The sequence below is a fragment of the Anabrus simplex genome, chromosome 8, assembly GCF_040414725.1.
Source record: "Anabrus simplex isolate iqAnaSimp1 chromosome 8, ASM4041472v1, whole genome shotgun sequence".
Lineage (NCBI taxonomy): Eukaryota > Metazoa > Arthropoda > Insecta > Orthoptera > Tettigoniidae > Anabrus > Anabrus simplex.
Window position 1 is genome coordinate 140,750,655 of NC_090272.1, and position 16,499 is coordinate 140,767,153.

General features: G+C 37.9%; 1 protein-coding gene across 1 annotated transcript in view; it reads left to right on the forward strand.

Annotated features, from left to right (window-relative positions):
* The window catches only part of bchs (WD repeat and FYVE domain containing 3 bchs), a 478,767-nt gene that overhangs the window by 412,668 nt on the left and 49,600 nt on the right, over window positions 1–16,499 (forward strand). Inside the window, exon 50 of the mRNA XM_067152491.2 lies at window positions 10,099–10,326. Within this exon, the coding sequence (XP_067008592.2) occupies window positions 10,099–10,326 (228 nt within the window). The remainder of the gene's footprint in view (window positions 1–10,098; window positions 10,327–16,499) is intronic.

The following is a 16,499-nucleotide window of genomic DNA, read 5'->3' on the forward strand; positions in this document are numbered from 1 at the left end:
GGAAAAAATGTGACATGGGATTCATCCAGGAACTGTCAAATGACATGTGTCACATGCGGTCACTCCTTTTCTTATTGGGGTTGGTCCTGAAGATAGGGAACAACAGCCACCTTCAACACATCTGTGATGTAATGGTTACTAGTCAATGTACCAGCAGTGCGGACTAGGTGCAAATGGGACTGGAATCATGTTGGCTCTCTATACCATAATTCCAGGTGTCAGGGTGGTAGATGGTACATATTGCAAGACTCGGCCAGACATAGCCGAAAACCAGCTCTCTCAGGCCCCTTAAACCAACAATCGTCAAACAACAAATAGGGCGGGCATGGTTCCTCTAGACATGGATGCAACAATTATGGTACTCCAAGGAGAAGCAGGATTCATCAGAGAAGATGATGGCTTGCAATTAATTTTTCCAGGCCTGATATTTCAAGCACCATTGCAGCTGCAGGTGCCCATGGTGAGCAGTCAGTGATAGCTGCAGTAATGAGCACCTGGACAAGATTTTCCACTGCTACAGACAGTGACGAACTATGTGTGCAGACACAGACTGATGTGTTAGACGCCTGAAATCTAAGCAAGGATGTTTGATTTGGCTGCACAGTGTGTAATCGCCATTCACACCAGAAGTCTGCCCTCATGCACATTGATACTACAGGGCTATTAGCTTCCTTTACATCACAAAGATCATTCCACCTTGACCCACTGATCCCTTAGTAATGCAACATGCCCTACGGTGCCTTTCTCTTCAATTTTGCCTCACGAATGGGTGATAAATCTAATGCAACCTTTGGTGGCCTCGTAGTCCTAATTCTTACCAAGTTCCAGGTTGGACTGATAAAAATATAGGTATCACCATCGCGCTGTACTTCCTCATACTTCACCTCAAGTTGTAGTACTAATTTAATATGATGTTGCCCGTGCAATATCTCCACTTACATGTTGCTAATTAACTATCCGAAATCGGGGATGGATATACCAATCAAGTGCGGTGGTTGCATGTCCATATTACGTCAATATCTCAGGGTAAAAACATCTACGTATATTCAAAAATACTATTTACCTTCGTAAGTTCCGTTGAAGAGGTTGTATACTTCAATATGTTACTCATTTTCTCCAAAATCCTACCGTAGACTCAATATGAGCCTCTGAATATCATGATTCCGAAATACCAGTCTAAATATATCCTATAACTACTCTTCCTATCTCTACCTTTGAAAATAAACGCTAAAATAATCTTAAAACTAATTTATTAGCATGCCAATACTATAATTAACAAAATAATGATCATCTTTGGTAATAGAGGAAAGTAAACTCGAATATCACATATTATCTTTCTTGACAACTCAAATTAACGAATTAACATAATTAAAATTGGGCAGGTATCTTTAATTCATTTGGGCAATTATTATTTTTGCTGTGTGACCACATTTCATCATTTTATTTCATCATGGGGACAATTAGGATTTACTCTTTATTAAAGGAGGGAGTGGTCTTTCTTTCCTTTAGGTCTATTTGCAATATTCTTTGGGATTGGTTTGGGAATTTGCGTATTGACTTGTTTATGGCATGAGATAAGTAACTCTTTCCAATTATGGCTTCAAAATGCCATTTTAAGTATCTAAAAGAAATTAATCCTAACCGAAAATATTAATTCCAACATCCTTATATATTAAAAATATGTGCCAAAATAAAATTAAATATCTTCATTTACGAGTGCCATCTCCATGTTCTTCAACCGTCATAACCTGTCAGAATCGTACCGATCAATAAATTATTATGTGTATTTTCAATTAAAATTACTCCTTCTACTGCCTACTAATTTTACCATTTTCAGGTTAACGCGTGCTCCAATGCTGTATATTCACTATGTGAGACAAATATATATTACTAGGCGACTATATCTCTTTTCCATATGCACTTCAAATACATGTAAATTACGATCAACCTTTCTCCATATTTCATTTAAGTTCGACCAATTGACCATTTAACCTCACTGCTACACTTAATATATTCACGTATCTAGGCCTTAATTCCACTGCTTGCCTCATTTTCAATCGCAACATAACTGTAGCTAAGCATAAATTCGCACCTATTTCCTTCAATCATTTACTTACACAATACCTATTCAACATCTCAAATCTCCAACAACATATTATCATTTCTGCTTTTAATTACTGCGATTCCTCCGCATAAAATCAATATCTCTACTCAGCTTCTTCATAATGTCTATCACGTCGCAGTAAAACATTTCTTTTACCTTAATATCTACTCAAAACACCGCAAGCTGCTACTGTTTATTTCAACTCATCGTAAATATGGACGATATCGGCCTCGTTATTCAATCTGGTCATTGGGTAGCCTAGGTTTATTATTATTATTATATACTGCACTTTCATATCTTAGCCTTGCCTAGTTTAATATACGACGTTCTCGTAAGCATATAGGTTCAAAAACATCATAATTCTCTTTGCGATACTGCTCACATTAACCTCATATCAAACTTATGAGCACGGCAGTATATTACTACACATAAATAATACGTATCTGTGGTTATTTTCTCCGGCATATGCCTTAGAATTCACACAATGGCATAAACAGGTCATATATTTGGCACTACAGCATTCCTACAATTATACTACACTAAATGAAATACTTTATAGTTAAATTTCTTAAAATGTTACTTATCTCATATCATCCTAGGTCTGACGTTGCTTTCTTCTTCCTCCTCACGGCATCTCGGAACGTCTAGCCTTGCACTGGATTACGTCATGCTGGATCTCTAGGTCTTCAGGCTTGAGCTTACGATGATCTGGTTAGCCTTCCTCCATCGCTTTAGGCTAGCTCCATTCCGTGTCCAATTTCCATGCAACGAAAAGATATTATTAAATTGACAGAATACATCTTAATTTTCAGTATATAGAGCTTTTCCAAGGACTTTGTCTAACTGTATTTATATTTCTTTTCCTCTAAAGATACTGCTCAGATTCAATTTTATTTTCATAAACTGGTTCTTCCTTGGTTTTCTATGTTGTCTGAATAATGTTCTTTAAATCTTATAAATGGGCTATACGTATAATCTGATGAAAATTTGGCCGTTTATTAAGTCAGTGTAGGCCTTATTTACGAATACCGTATTCCAACACCTCTTCTTCCGTACAGTATTTGAAATGTATTATGCGTGTTTCCCTGCCGTTTTTACGTATTTTCCAGTAGTTTGTTTCTGGATTCTTCCTTCGTATGGCTCCTATTACGGTTATATTGATTATGTCAGCTAATCTTCTGGTCAGGTAATTGCAATTCACAGTTCGTTTACGACGAAAAATCTTCTTGCCAAAGTAGATAATAATAGATCGTTTTTCAATTATTTTTTTTACGTATAATGGTTCATTTCTCATAGAGTTTCCTTTCCATCTCGCCAGGCACTGCCTCCTAATTGCGGTGAACTTGTCATAAAAAGTTATTCCGTGCATTCTCAACGTTTGAAGCTGATCTGCGCCATTTTTCTTCCGATCTATATTCATGTAAACTGACGTCAATCGTAACGTAATGGTACAGTAGCTTCACTGTGTTTGCATTTCTTCCAATGTGAGAACCAATTTCACAATTGGGTAATGCACAACCCTGATAAGCTACGATTCTCCCGCTGTCAAAGATGGAAGCCTGTTCCTATGGTTGTCGTGTTCTTCAGTGTGACATATTAACTCCATCTTTGTGCACAAACAGCAGGGAAACAAAATGCCCCCACCTCTCAGCAACTTTCTGAGCTCTACTTGTATACCGCTTATCAGTGTCATCATTGGCACACATGCTCTGCCACTCGGCTAAACAACTAATCATGTAATTGGCTTACCCTGCTCTACACATTCTTCCAAAGTGGGATCCATCAGGTGTGTCTTTATTTGTGTTGCAATTTTAATGACCAGTAGCGTAGTTCTTGAATTTTGATTGAGCAGTTTCACCTATCAGATACGGTGTACTGTATCTGACGACATTGTCATTTGTTCAGTTATATACTTACTTAAATGCTAAATATCAAAACAAAATGCAGGTCATCAAAGTTGTGTTACCACGAAAAAAAAAAATGACATGATTATCAGTTTTTTTGGCATACATGATATATTCATCTTCAGCTTTTTTTATAATCTGGGTATGGTATAATATAATTTTTTAACAATATTTTATTTTTTTGGATAAATGTTATGAAATACTTTGTTTGGGAGTAAGATAAATCTGGGTACATAAAGAATAAATAACCTGCCAGCATCAGTCAGTAGGCTGGTTTGATGCAGCATCCGTGCCACCTTTTCCTGCTCTAATCTCTTCATTTCTATTTTTTATTTTATAAAATACATCCTCTCATGCAGAGGCTGCCTTGTGACAACGTATACTTTTACATTAGTTGAGCCTGCGACTGTTAGCTTGCATCCAGGAAATAATGGTTCGAATCCCACTGTCGGCAGCCCTGAAGATGATTTTCCGTGGTTTCCCATTTTCACACCAGGCCAATGCTGGGGCTGTACCTTAGGGCCACGACCACTTCCTTCCAACTCCTAGGTCTTTTCTATCCCGTCGTCACCATAAGACTTATCAGTGTCGGTGCGACGTAAAGCAACTAGGAAAAAAAAAAAAAAAAAAAAAATACATTAGTTGAGAAATCTGGATGGTAACCTAATTTTAACAATGATTTCTTAGAATTATTAAAGAACCCCTTAAGGCAATGATGGCAATTTCCCCTAACGTTGTTACTGGCAGACACATCTGTTTCCAAAAATTGACGGCAAAAACTGTAATTGTTCTCCTCGCTTCAGTCATCAGACCTACTGTGTCAATTTCCTCTAGCTTTAGTAAGGAATTGTTGGTAAGTAAATATTCCTTTTTTTTCGAGGTTGATATCTGAGGGCTGTGACTTATGGCTTGCAAAGTGGACAGTTGGGTTGATGATGTAAACCTCTCTTCTTATTTTTGAAGGCAATGATTTGATTCTTCTGTTGCTACCGTTGTCCACCAAGCCATGAACCTCTTCAAATACTTAGAAACTATGGTCTTTCAGGGTTGTCGCAATTAATGTGCGGATGTTATGATGGCGCGTATTCCTTAACCTTTTAGGTGCTGAGTTACCAGTTGACTGTTTGGTACCTCAGTGCTGAGTTTTTTCATTTGTATGTAAAAAGTTTTGTAGAAGCCTCAATTTTTAACTTATCAGTGGAGTGATTAGCTTAAAATATTTATAAATGTTGGTTGTTTATAAATCTAAATGCAAGTGGAAAAATCCTACACTTATGTTCAATATTATTTTGAGAGAAAACAAAATTTCACTTATGTGCCCATGTGTGCATTATCTTTATACAAAGTAAAGACCCCAAAATAATATGATTTCCTAAAATCTGTTGGCAAGTATTACATGTAACTTCTTAGAAGTATATAAGTTGATATTTTAAAATACTTTTCAAACCTGGAATGTGGTGATAGTTAAATGTTTTCTACTGGTTGTTTGTGATGCCGAATTGTTCAACTATCTGCACAAACTCCACTGGCACGAAAGTTTCTAAAAAATCAATGATTTTTGGGTTATCATCAAACATTACTTGGCCCTCAGAGCCTGTCACAGTTACCTGAAACTCTGGTGGAGAAAAGTAATCCATCCCCCATGAAATTAGCGATAAAATAGCTTTTGTACTCACCGTGCTTTTCTTCTTTCGTTTAGGAGGAGGCTCTGTTTCTCTCTCACATACAATATTTTCGGCACTCTCTCTATCACTCTCACTTTCAAAATCGCTTAACAATTCCTTAAAAATGATTATCTCCATCATCACTTTCCGCTGTGGTTAATAACTGAGAGATTCTGTGATCCGAAATAACATTGCTGCAAGAGCAAGTAAATTGTTGTTCCGCCATGTTTGTTTACATCACAGATGAACTCCACAGACGTCAACAAAAAGCTCTGTAAGTTACTTCCCGAAGCTATAATCTCTGATCAGTTAGTTCTAAATAATGTCCAACAGATGGCAGAACATGTCAGAGATCAAATTCGGACTCGAAAGTGAACCGGGAAAATAAAAAAAATTAACATTCTCGCGCACCGTCTATAGACGGGCGTAGCACTGGTGGACCGGCCACATCACCCTGTCTATAGGCGGGCGTAGCACTCATCGGGGTAAAAGTTCACCTTGAGGACAAGATCCCAGAACATGCGCTAGAGTTTCAATCTCCTTGAGGCAGTGCCTGCAGTAGGAATCATTCTGAGGTTTTCCTGGCACTGATCTAACTACCAAAATGTTTGCTGTCATCTTAATTGCCTCATTCCATTCACTACATGATAAGCCTTGATGGTCTCGAATCCAGGATTTGGCAGGAGTATATTCGTTGTATAAACATACACCTTTTCCTGCCTACTGCAAGTTACACCACTCATCGAATGCCCCTTCTCTTGGTACTCTTCTCACTTTTCTGGCATCAGCTATTTCTAAGCGAGGACGTTGCAAATTGTCGGATGGAGGGACATTGAGGGATTGTAGTGAGAGAGTTGTTTCTTGTAGCAGTTTTATCAGGGTTGCTCATTTTCAAAATAGGAATATACTAAGCATAGCTTACAAATAGCACTAGATTATCTTTTACATCTCAGTAAATGTACCGACACAGGGCTGACACATTGGGATTGAACCTGCCAACTTGAGTTCAAAAAGCCAGCCAGTCCTTTACCATCTGAGCTACTCAGCCCAGCTGTTAATATTTTTATTTTACTTGCATACAGTACATATCTTATTTTCTTGAGCAAATCACGCCAGTTCGTAATTCATGCACCCCAATTTTTTTCAAGTGGAATCTATTTAAAAGAAATATTTGCATGTTTTATGGGCTCATTTTCTCAAACGTTTATCGCACAGTTCAGGGCTAGTTTTGAAATATAGGTGTCGTAGTTGCAACCTCCATATTTTGAAACCTGGAATTTCCAGACTGAGGAACATGTTATTTCTGTGTTACAAGATGGTCATGGTAATTAGGTGAAAGGGTCAGTGCTGGTCTCACCGAATGCCCCTTCTCTTGGTACTCTTCTCACTTTTTTGGCGTCAGTTATTTCTAAGCGAGGACGTTGCAAATTGTCGGATGGAGGGACATTGAGGGATTGTAGTTAAATTATGTTTTGCGATATATGATAAGGTTATTACGGTGTGATAATTTTTGTTAGAACCCCATGTGCAAGCATTCAAGTAATACTGCATCTTTTAAGCTTGCCGTGATAAACTACACCAAAGTATATGGGAATAGAGCACTGGGCCATAGGTATTTTGTGCCCAAAGGTATGTAAGGTACTGATGGAAGTAATGAAATGAAATGGGGTTTGACTTTTAGTGCTGGGAGTAGTGATGGAAATTCCAGTGCCTCTGCTGACACTGGTGTGCACAGTGCCAGTGCCAAGTGCGTCACCGTGCCAAAACACCGGTGCCACGGCACTGTCAGTGCCACGATGACTACTTATTCATTGGACTCGTATAAAAACATTTATGCTTCGTGTATTGACTACTACACATAGATATACCATAATTTATATTAATATTTACATGCAAAATACTACAAAATAACCCTCAAATAAGTTTTCCATTCACATTCAAGAAAATGATTTTTTTCACTTTATTCGCTGACAGTCTGTTTTGTCTGTTAGTCAAAATTTACATGAAAATACTACAAAATAACCCTCAAATAAATTTTCCATTCACATTCAAGAACCGTTTTTTTTTTTTTAACTTTATTTACTGACAGTCTGTTAGTGAAAATTTGACCAGCTTTCGAAAAAACACCTTCGGCAGGCGCGGATCTTGCTGCAACTCACAACTTCCGGACAGCTAAATAGTAAATGTTGGAATACTGCAGCTTCCTTCCCAACCACCATTTAATGGATCCTCCTGCCTAATTCTTAAGGGGTCTTCCAGGTATGACGAAGTATATGCCGTTTTAAACATGGTATCGTCGATTTGAACGATATACAAGATTTACAAATATCTCACACTGCTATGTACTGGTTTTTATCATCTAGAGTGATATAGCTCCACAAAGGGCTAGATTTTCGTCTATCTGCCATTGACACGGAATTCAAGACAATCGATAATATAACGAAAGAGAAGAAAGCATAGCGTGGCACAGTCCGGCAGCACTTGGTAGGACGGGGTGACCAGTAGGTACTGTAGAAGCGATCTGTTCTGGCACTACCACTGACACTGGCACGGATCTGAGAAGCACTGGCCTCTACGTGCCGTGCCGAGATACGAGGCAGTTACGTGGCCACACACAATAGTGCTTCGTTCGGCAACAGTGCCCGCCATACTGTTCGATGTGGAAAAACAGACTTGATTGATGGTTCTTGTCCTTACTAACAGTATAAATAAGGTCAATATTTGCATCACAAACATTTTTATAATTGTAAACGTTTCACAGATTTATTTTTATGGCAGTGCCACTGGCACCGGTTCCTTTTAAATCGTGGCACCGTGCCTACTGTTCCATCTCTGGCACCGGTGTCAAAGCACGGTGCCAGTGCCTTCCTTTCATTACTAGCCGGGAGTGTCCGAGGACATGTTGGGCTCATCAGATGCAGGTCTTTTGATTTGATGCCCATACGTGACCTGCGTGTCTTTATGAGGATAAAATGGTGATGAAGACGATACATACACCCAGCCCCTGAGCCAGTGGAATTAACCAGTGTTGGTTAAAATTCCCGAACTTGCCGCAAATCGATCCCGGGATCCCTGTAACCAAAGGTCAGCATGCTAGCCATTTAACCATGGAGCTGGAAGAAATACTTGCGTGTATTATGGGCTCATTTTCTCAAACGTTTATCGCACAGTTCAGAGCTAGTTTTGAAATATAGATGTCATAATTGCAACCCCAGGTTTGATTCCCAGCAGACTGAGTATATCACCTGTATCTGAGGGCTGGTTCAAGGTTCACTCAGCCTTCATGATTACAATTGAGAAGCTATCTGATGGTGAGATGGCGACTCCAGTCTAGAAAGCCAAGAATAACGGCCGAGAGGATTCATCGTGCTGATCAAACAACACATAGTAATCTACAGGCCTTCGGGCTGAGCAGCGTTCGCTTGGTAAACTATGGCCTTTCGAGGCTGTTGCGCCATGGGGTTTAGTTTGTGTTTTTGTTTTTTACACTGACCTGTCATATATTTGCTATTCTGCGTTCATTTTTGTGTTCGCATTTCTCTGTATAGGACTTGATTTGACTGTTGTACTGGGCTGAGTATCTCAGGTGGTATAGCGCTGGCCTTCTGAGCCCAACTTGGCAGTTTTGATATGGCTCAGGTATTTGAAGGTGCTCAAATATGTATGTTAGCAGGAAAAAGAACTCCTGTGGAACAAAATTCCATCACCCCTGTATCTCTGAAACCGTAAAGATTTACTTTTTGGGATGTAAAACCATCATCATCATCATCATCATCATCATCATCCGTGTTTGTCCTCTGGTCCTAGAATTTTACCACCTGTATTCATTTTTATATCTCTTCTTTTTTCCTGTGTGTATCCAACTTTCTTGTTATTGTATACTTCCCCCATCAAGACTAAAGATCTGTCAAGATGACCCTTCAATGGGCCTTGATACCTCCCCCTTGATGAAGTTGGGAGGCAGAAACAAGCACATCAGGGGCTGAGAAGGAATGAATGTAGGACTGTCATTGATGAGGAGAGAACTCGTCTGTTTGAAGAAGGCAGGATGTGAAGATGTGGATATTGTTCTTGCCCTTCTATGTTTTCATGTTTGTCCTTGTCACCTCCATCTGTTGCTCTCTCTTCCTACACTAACCTGTCATTGTGTTTATGCCATTATGTTCATATCTCTCTGTACAGGACTTAAAGGGAAATAAATAACATTATTATTATTATTATTATTATTATTATTATTATTATTATTATTATTATTATTATTATTATTATTATTATTATTATTATTATTGCTGTTGTTGTTGTTGTTCTTGTTCTTGTTCTTGTTGTTAAATAAACAAATGCAGGGCAGTTATTATTTTGAAACTAGAAGTTAGTTAAAGACAAAAATATCCAGCACCACAATGCCTGATAAATGACATATTTACAGGTTGTGACTGTGTGGGAGTACAATCGCAAACATCTCAGCATCAAGCAGTGCCTATATGGACACACAGATGCTGTAACATGCCTTGCAGCCAGCCCAGCATATAATGTGATTGTGTCGGGTTCACGAGATGCATCGGCAATCATCTGGGATCTTTCCCGACGTATATTCGTGAGACAACTGAGATGCCACGCTGCTCCTATTGCTGCCATTGCCATCAATGAGCTCACTGTAAGTATGTTTTGTAATTATATCTTCATATTTAAACCTCATTAGTATATCAGCATTTATGACCAGAGCAATGTTTTACCAAATTTTGCTGTTGAAGATGAAGTACTGTACTGAAGCCTGTTGCATAAATACAATGAAGTTTTGTGTAGCGCGTGTACATGACAGAGGTGACTACTGCAGTCACCCTGACATACCAGTCTCATTCTTCTTCTCCAGTTGGACTCGATTTGTACCAATGCACATCTGTAATACATCCAGCATTCTAGAATCAACTGAGATCTTGTGGTAACATAAACACCTCACAAATAGTTAACCCTTAAAGGGACAACAAGTGTTTATGGTATTCATCTACCTAAGCAATGATCATAATTCCCTTGGAAAAACTGATACCTCAGTGGATTCACTCCCCTGTTGAAATCAAATAACAGTCCGGCTCCATGGCTAAGTGGTTAGCATGCTGGCCTTTCGTCACAGGGGTCCCGGGTTCGATTCCCGGCAGGGTCGTAAATTTTAACCGTAATTGGTTAATTCACCTGGCACGGGACTGGGTGTATATGCCATCTTCATCATCATTTCATCCTCATCACGATGCGCAGGCCCCCTACGGGCGTCAAATCAAAAGACTTGCACCAGGCCTCTCCGGAGGCCACACGCCATTATTATTATTATTATTAATGAAATAATATTCATTGGATAAGAAAGGCACCAAAATACATACAAAGGAGACATCACTGGAAAACCTCTTGACACAAAAAACAATGATAATGTACATGAAAGCAGTTGCCGAACAGTTTGACACAAGAGAATGGAAGAACATCCTTGAAAAGTGGGAAGAAAGCAAAGGAAAACCCAGGAGGAAGTAGTAGCAAATTTTAGGAGAACAGGACACGACTGCTATGCGTGTAAGAACTGGCATTTATCATTCCAGCTAGTGCCAACTATACCAGGTTTCTGATACTATATTGGAAGAGGAACATCATACTCCACTGTCCAGAACTTAACAATGTGCAAAGGCTCAGAAATATCACCAAGATCTACTGGGATGCCAGGTCTTTGATGTTGAGATTACTTTTCACATCTACCAGAGAGTCATCATCAAGACTCTGTTTAGTGACACGGTTATAATTTGTTTTCTTAAGTCAATCCTGTACCAAAGAATGAAAATTCTGTACTTAATAGATTTGTGGACTCTTCTTCAAGGTGTTTCTTAAAACAGTAATTCTTGTAATACATTCTACATTCCACAATTGCCTGGTATCCAATGGTTGATACAAATACCTCACAAGTAACAAACCCTTAGAGTGACTTACAAGAGTTTGTGGCAATGATCATAGTTCCCTTGAAGAAAACAACATTATTGGTTTGAAGAATTCACCCTCACTTGATGCACCAAAAATCACCTTCACTACAGCTTTCTTTTCTTCTTTTTTTCCAGTTAGGCCTGCTAAGGACCACATGCCAATTTCAGTTCAGTTCTTCATACTTTGTTGTTTTCTCTTCTGTTCCTTCCAATATTATTTCATCCTTTTACTATGCTGTTTCTTTCTGTCCTCGGACCACTTTGCACCAGGTTTCTTGTTCAATCCTCCTTGGAATCCTTCCATAGTTACTACCCTCTTTCTAAAAATCTCTCTGTCCATAGTTTCTTCTTCTCTTATATTATTTCTTTCTAAATCTGTCTTTACTTCTTGAATGCAGCTAGTTGTTGCCTTTTTGTCCCCAAGGTACTTGAAAATCGTTTTTGTTAATCTGGAATTATCCATTCTGTAAATATGTCCAAAAAATTCCTATCTCATTTTTCTTATGGTTTTTGTTATGTTTTCTATGTTCCTGTATATTTTATCATTAGATCTTAGTTTCAATACTTCTGTTGTTTTCACAGGGCCTAAGATTTTTCTCATGGTTCTCCTTTCTAGTACCTCAAGTTTCTCTAATCTATAGTTTAGTACCAGGCATTCACTTGCATATAGGCATTCCAGTTTCACCACTGTAGTGTAGTTTGCCAATTTAGTTTTCACTCCAAATTCATGAATTGTTTTATCTATGGTTTCTCTATCAACCGAGTCAAAGGCCTTTTTAAAATCTACAAAAGTCACAACAATCTCCTTTGAATTGAATATCCTATGGTGAATTATGGATTTTAAGTTAAATACTTGTTCTGAACAAGATCTGTCTTTTCAAAAACCAGCTTGATACTCACCCAGTTGCTTGTCAAGTGATGTTTCTACTCTATTCAGCAATATTTTTGAGAATACCTAGTATGCAATTTGCAGAATAGAGATGCCTCTGTAGTTATCAACCTTTTGTTTGTCCCCTTTTTTATGCATTGGGTGTATTAGAGCCACTTTCCATTCTTCTGGAATCCTCTCTGTTCTCCAAATATCTTCAAAGATTAACTGCAGCTCTTCAATGATTTTTGATTGAGATCATTTCAAAAGTTCAGCTGTTATAGAGTCTTCTCCACTAGCTTTATTATTTTTCAGATTGTTAATTACTTCTTTAATATTTTCAGCAGTGGGTAGGGTATCTTCTTCCAGATTTTAATTTTTTGAGAGAATTCCAACTTATGTTCAGGTTCAGGGCAGTTTAAAAGTTGATCAAAGTGCTTCGCAAGTATTTCACAATTCTCGGCATTGCTTAGGCCAAGTTCCGTGGCTCAGGCGGCAGCCTGCCGGCCTCTCACCGCTGGGTTCAATGGTTCAAATCCTGGTCACTCCATGTGAGATTTGTGCTAGACTAAGTGGAAGCAAGACAGGTTTTCTCCGAGTACTCCAGTTTTCCCTGTCATATTTCATTCCAGCAACACTTTCCAATATCATTTAATTTCATCTGTCATTCATTAATCATTGCCCCAGAGGAGTGAGACAGGCTTCAGCAGCCGGCACGAATCCTATCCTCGCCGCTAAATGGGGGCTTCATTCATTCAATTTGTGACCCAGTCGAATGACTGGAAACAGGCTGTGGACTTTCACTTTTTTGCTTAGGCCAAGTCTACCATTTTCAACGCTAGGCACTTGATACCCCTTTAATACCCCTTTAATTGACTCTTAAAAGTCTGGTGGAAGTTTCGAGAGTTATTTTTAACAAAGCTGTCTTGCAGGTCAATATGTTGTGATTTTTTGAAAGATCTTTTAACTCCCCTTATTATTCCAGCAGTGTCTTTCCTTTGCTGTTTTAATTGGTCATAGTGCTCAGTCTTTCCAAAGATGAAAAGTCTTCTCAGTTTTAATTACTGCATTGATAGTGTAACCACTCCACGGGTTACACAACAATAATAATAATAATAACAATAATAATAATAATAATAATGATAAAATAATGATAAAATAATAATAATAAGTTTATGATAAATTTTATTAATTTAAAAAACACAGTAAAAACATTAGAACAAACTAAAGGTTCATAGACTCGAAGTAGCATAAAACGTAAACAACAGGTTGGGAAAATGGCGTGGACCCTACGAGGTAATGGAACGTATTTGTTATGGATAAAGAATTAAAAGATGATAATTGCCCTTGACATTTTACTGAAGTAAACAATTACTTGGCAATACCAAAGTGATGAAAATAGGAAAAGGGGACGATACAATTAATATATCAATAGATAGAATAGTATTAGAACAGGTTCAATCATTCCAGTATTTGGAAGCTTGATAACTTCCAGCAGAAGTTGTACAGAGGAAGTGAAACACAGACTATCCATGGGAAAGAGGGCTTTTGGAAGAGTGAAAGGTTTGCTGACAGAAGCATACCAATCAAACTTAGAAAGGGGTTTGCGAAACGTTTCGTGTGGAGTGTGGTGCCTTGTGGTTCTGAAATATGGACAGTCAGACGGAAACAACAAAAATATTTAGAAAGTTTTGAAATGTGGTTATGGAGAAGAATGGAGAAAGTGAAATGGACCATTAGAGTGAGAAATGAGGAGGTGCTGAGCTGGGTAGGAGAGGAGAGGAACTTCATGATGATGATAAAACAGAAGAGGAAAACATCTTGGATTGGTCACATATTATGTAGAAATTGTCCACTGCAGAGAATCATGGAGGGAAAAGTTGAAGGAAAAAGAGGGAGAGAACGATGAAAGTTTGGAATGCTGACAGTTGTGAAGAGAGGAAGAAGTTACAAGCAAATGAAGGAAGATGCTCAGGACAGAGAGAAATGGAGGACATCCTGTTGATACCTATCTAAGAACAGATTTACTGAAAGAAGAAGAAACAAAACAAATTAATAGAAAGGCGAATCAAAAATCATCAACGAAAGAACTAAACAAACTCATTTACAAGATTAAAGTAACTGTTACGGTAACTGCGCCTGCAGATATGTGCTACATATAAAGAAAAAATTGTAGGTTACACTTCAGTATACGATTATGCATAATGATTTAAATGAGGGATAATCCCCACCTATACAAATTGAGAAAAGGAAAGAAGTAAAATCTTAACACAGAGGCATTAAAAATTAGAATCAGTACCTTAAACGCTTCCAGTAAAGGACATCGATTTTAGGTGCGTGTGTTAAGAGAAACTGAACTACGGGAGGTAACCCAAGGGAAAGTTAAATTACATGTTGGTTACAAAGTTAAAAGAAGGAAAAGGGAATTGCATTCAAAAACAAAATGATGTTGGATTAGCTCAAAAGCTAAGTCATTACAACAATTTTAGTGATGAATGTGAATTCCGAGGATAAACTCCTGCGCAATAAAAGGAATAATTACATTTAAATGAAGTTAATATCCGAAAAACAAGAAGAAATAGTGCCTACCCCGAGACAGGTATCCCATGACTGGATCGATGCAGGAGCATGACCGCTTCCAAAGATGGTCAAGAATCAAAGACGCGGAGGCTACCTCGCTCCCACAGAGGAGCGGATGAGATCGAGAAACAGGAACCACAGAGGTAACCAATCAGGCTACAGAATTTATCCTCGACTTTCATACTCACCAATTCTAATTAAGTTTATTTTGACCAATGAAAGTTGGTTATTTCTCGCTGATCCAGAAAAGTCGTTTTATGCAACAGGAAGCAACAGGAAATGTGCTTCTAAAAATGGCACGTGTGAGTACATGCTGTTTCATAAATTAGATACACAATAATTTTAAAACTCACAGCTACATTATACAAAAAAATATTTCCAAAACAGATTTTTCCCTTTTAGTTCCAAAACAATAAATGAAGAGGCTTCCATCATTTCTCCACTGCTGTCCCAAATCCAGCCACAGATAGCGTGGAAGTTCCTTATGGGAACCTACAGTAAGTGTTAATATAAGGAAAGATTTTCTTTAGGGTAATCACATAAATGGAGTTGTAAATAAAGATTACATATCTATTCATATGGTTCTGAGGGTATTTAGGGGTTGTAGTAAGGATGTTAAGTCTCTGGTAAGGCCACAGCTGCAACCTGGCAACAACAGGACTCAATCTTATTCGTCTACTAATGTTATTCCACTGACAGATTGGAATGTACCATTTAAAATAAGAAATAAAGTTAGGTTCAATGATCCACCCAATCAATACACCTCACTTTACAAGTGAAAACTATTTAATATAAAAACATAGTAAACATATCCTGGAACATGTTTCGTCTCATTTGAGACTTCATCAACCATAACGTCTTGTAGTAGATTAAAAAGCTCATTGTTGCTATCTAGTAATTGAAAAAAATGGAAGAACCCATGTCATTTAAGAACCATTTGAGAATACACGAATGATAAAATATACAAATTATTTACACAAAATTGTCCTCACTGTTTTCAAAAAAAAAAATTCTTCAATGTTAAAATTTGAAACATTTCTTGAAACATGACATGCCAGCCGTAACATCTCGTAACAGAATACAGTGCTCATTGTTGCTGTCTAATAATTTAAAAACGGAAGAACCCAGGTCCTTTATGAATTGTTCAGAATAACTAAAGACAAATATACACACTATTTACAATAAAATAGTTCAACACTTCTTGCAAAAAATATTTCCTCAGTGTTAAATATTGAATGACCTTTCTTAAAAATATTATGTGTAATGTTGGTAGCTGGTAGTTCCGGTGTGCTGACTGAGGGAAATTGACATTCTGACCTCGGAATAGGAATAGGACCAAATCCACATTGGAATATTTAAAAGCTTTAACTCATATGGAAATTTCTTTCAAAAAATAAGCTATATCTGGTAGAAGGAATCTGAAGC